Source organism: Gavialis gangeticus, unplaced genomic scaffold (genome assembly GCF_001723915.1).
Source record: "Gavialis gangeticus isolate Ggan-Ray unplaced genomic scaffold, GavGan_comp1, whole genome shotgun sequence".
Classification (NCBI taxonomy): Eukaryota; Metazoa; Chordata; order Crocodylia; family Gavialidae; genus Gavialis; species Gavialis gangeticus.
Window position 1 is genome coordinate 76,051,215 of NW_017729025.1, and position 3,159 is coordinate 76,054,373.

The 3,159-nt window shown below is 36.9% G+C and overlaps 1 protein-coding gene across 1 annotated transcript in view; it reads left to right on the top strand.

The window, feature by feature from the left end:
* The window catches only part of FAM98B (family with sequence similarity 98 member B), a 53,758-nt gene that overhangs the window by 23,531 nt on the left and 27,068 nt on the right, over positions 1–3,159 (top strand). The window contains exons 6-7 of the mRNA XM_019518958.1: positions 1,603–1,683; positions 2,058–2,174. Of these exons, the coding sequence (XP_019374503.1) occupies positions 1,603–1,683; positions 2,058–2,174 (198 nt within the window). The remainder of the gene's footprint in view (positions 1–1,602; positions 1,684–2,057; positions 2,175–3,159) is intronic.

The following is a 3,159-nucleotide window of genomic DNA, read 5'->3' on the forward strand; positions in this document are numbered from 1 at the left end:
TTGTGTAAAAGCCACTATACCCCATGAGGATCACTCTTCTTCACTAGCCACCAATTTGCTCACTTCAGAGTGGTGTTGGGGGGGGGACGGGACATTGTTTTGCCTACCACCTTGGGGAAATCCTAGTTTTGAGAAACTTGTTACTGTGCCTTTTCTGTGCCCTTGATGTAGGAGAATACAAAATGTTTGCAATATTTCTACCTTGAAAAGTGGGGGAAAGGTTCTCTTGGTGTATGTAAACTCTCATATGAAAGGCACACTGAACAAACTCTTAAGTTCTTTAAAACCAAGAAAAACAAAATCCTCAATTTTTAAAAAGAAAAGGAAAGTACTGCTATTCAAATGGTTTTCTTAATCATCTTGCTCTAGATTTTGATTCTTAGTGACAGTGTAAAACTGCTTCTTGGTGCTTTCTTTAAGGAAACATCATATAAATCTTTCAAGATATTGGCAGCCCTTTAATTTCTGACAAGAAGATTTAGAATTGTAAAAATATGAATGGAAGGAGAGAGCTTTGGCGTTTACCTTTATTTCATGCATCTTGTGGAAATGCTTTGCATACATACAGATAATAATTAACTAGTTCTAGAGAGGTGATTTGATGTTTTGCCTTAGATCTAGAATTATAATGGGATCTCTTCTGAAGCTCCCAAGTGCCATGATTGTAAAGGTATATAATTCTAGCTTTAATCTAATTTGTTTTGATTTATACAATATTTCATCCAAAAATCAATTAAGACACTGTCCCTTCCCCAACATCCTAAACTTGTCACGAGTAATATAGTTACACAATAACCTGTGTAAATGATCAGTTGACCTCAGAGTTATGTAGAAAGTTTCTGGGCATTTGTTGTAAAGTTTGTGGACGAACTGAAAGGACTGTCAGAAAAGAGAGCTTCTTTCAATCATAGGAGGTGATGTGAAAAAGTTTGCTGTAATGATAGGGGGAGGATGCAAATAGGAGAACTGAGAATGAGGTAAGGGACAATGAAAGTACTAGGTAGGAGAAGACTAACGGCCAGAAATGTCAGCAGTGATGGTGCTAGACAGAGGTGAAAGAGGGAAATGGGTGCTAGGCAATGGTAAAAGAGGGAAATAGATGTTTTGAAGAGGATATAAAAAGAAACTGCCAATTGGATTAAAAGAGGAAAAGTAACAGTAGAAAATACCTTAACTGAAATCTTTATTACCAGCATTTACCTTTAGCTGTAAGGTAAATGTGAAAATTGGTCTGATGTACCTCTTTGTTTCCAGGTGCTACAAGACCTAGTTGTCAGTGCAAACAATTGCTGAAGTTACCACACAGATATTGTGCAGTTATGACTCGGAGGTGATTGGCTAGTGTAATTCTTAATGAGTGTAGTCCACAAAAAAATTGTGTGTGGCTCATGCTATGAAAAAAAAATTCCTTTTAAGGGATTTTAGCAGACTAAAAGGTACTTATCTGGTTTTAAGGGTACAACAAAGACTCTGCAATAGAACCACATTTTAGTGGAAAGCCGCACTATATTAAATCTCAGGACTAAAGCAAGTTGTTTAAATGCATTTGTGAATATCATTTGGGTCTTTCTATTTATTTTGACATATGTGGCTTTATTTCAGATAAAGGATATTCTCTCAAAAATTCACAATAAACATGTGGGGAAACCACTGTTAACAACATCCTTGAATCCTGATCAAGTGGTAAGAATGCTCTTAACTTTGCTATCCACAAATAATGCATGTGACTCAATGCCTTGTATAATGCATATGACAGACATAATGCATATGAGCTCTTCATACTCATTTTGCAGTCTGCTTTAAGTAATGGACAGTGAATGTTTACAACTAAATCAGTTTAGTATTAAAGTGTTTTTGTGGTTTCATACTAAAATATTTCATTGAGTCAGTTGGTATAGACTGATTTTGCTGAGGTGTCCATTTATGCATGAAGTGCCATAAATGATATATGTATGCTTTTGATAGCCAACTAGCAACAGATGTCATAGGGATGGGTAACGTTGAGGGGACTTGTTCTTTTTAATAGAATTCAGTATTTGTGCTATTTAATGTTTTAGGAAAGATTGGAAAAAATCAATGATGCTCTCCGTAGTGAATATGAATGTCGTCGTCGGATGTTAATGAAGAGGTTAGATGTGACAGTTCAGTCCTTTGGTTGGTCTGATAGAGCAAAGGTAAGCATGCTTTATTATTGGCTTCCTGCAGGTGGGAGTCTATTACAATTTTCCAAGCTGTCTTGCAGAAAATGTACAGTATGAAAAATATTTTTCCTGTTACAATCAGTTCTATCTAACCAACTTCCTTCATCACCTCCTAACATACCTTCCCTAGATGTGATGGAGAGAGGATTTGTCTAAATCAATGGGTCTTAATCTTTCTAGACTTGAGGCACCTGATGCTTAGACTTGAGGCAGCCCTTGAAAAATATCAGCTCTTAGTTTTCACTCATTTTTTGATTATAGAAAAGTAATAGAGCAATTATCTGTTGCAAAGAACTCAGAAAGACCACAACAGGTCAGAATGGTTTTAATACTGTGAATTCCTATTTGAAATCTCTGGGTTTATCTTGTGAATCTTGTGTGCATACCTAATGGTGTTAATGTTGTGTGGCATCCTAGGCCACCCTTGAAAGGTTCTCAAGGCACCCCAGCATGCCACAACACCCTGGTTGAGAATCACAGGTCTAAAATGTAATGTTACCAATCTTCTGTTGTCCAAAGCACTCCTAAAATTCCAATAACAATAGCTTCCTGTACGGTCTTTTTATTTATTTATGTATTTATTTATTTAACTTGATTCTGGAAAAGTAGGCCTGGAAGGGACCTCACATGGTTATCTGGTCTAGATCCTTGCTCAAGGCAGAATCATCCCTGACTAAACTATCCCAGCCTGCTCTTAAAAATATCCAGTGATCTTTGGATGGCCTGTTCCAGCTCATAGCCATTTTTATAGAAAGTTCCTCCTAATCGCCAACCTGAATTTCCTCTGCTACAGTTTGAGGCCATGGCTCCTAGTCCTATCCTCTGCAGTCACAAAGAAAGAGGATGGAGATACTGTTGTAATTGCCTTTCAGGTATTTGAGGACTATTATTAAATCCATTGTCATTCTTTTCTGCAGACTAAATAATCTGAGTTTTTAGCCTTTCCTCCTAAGTCACA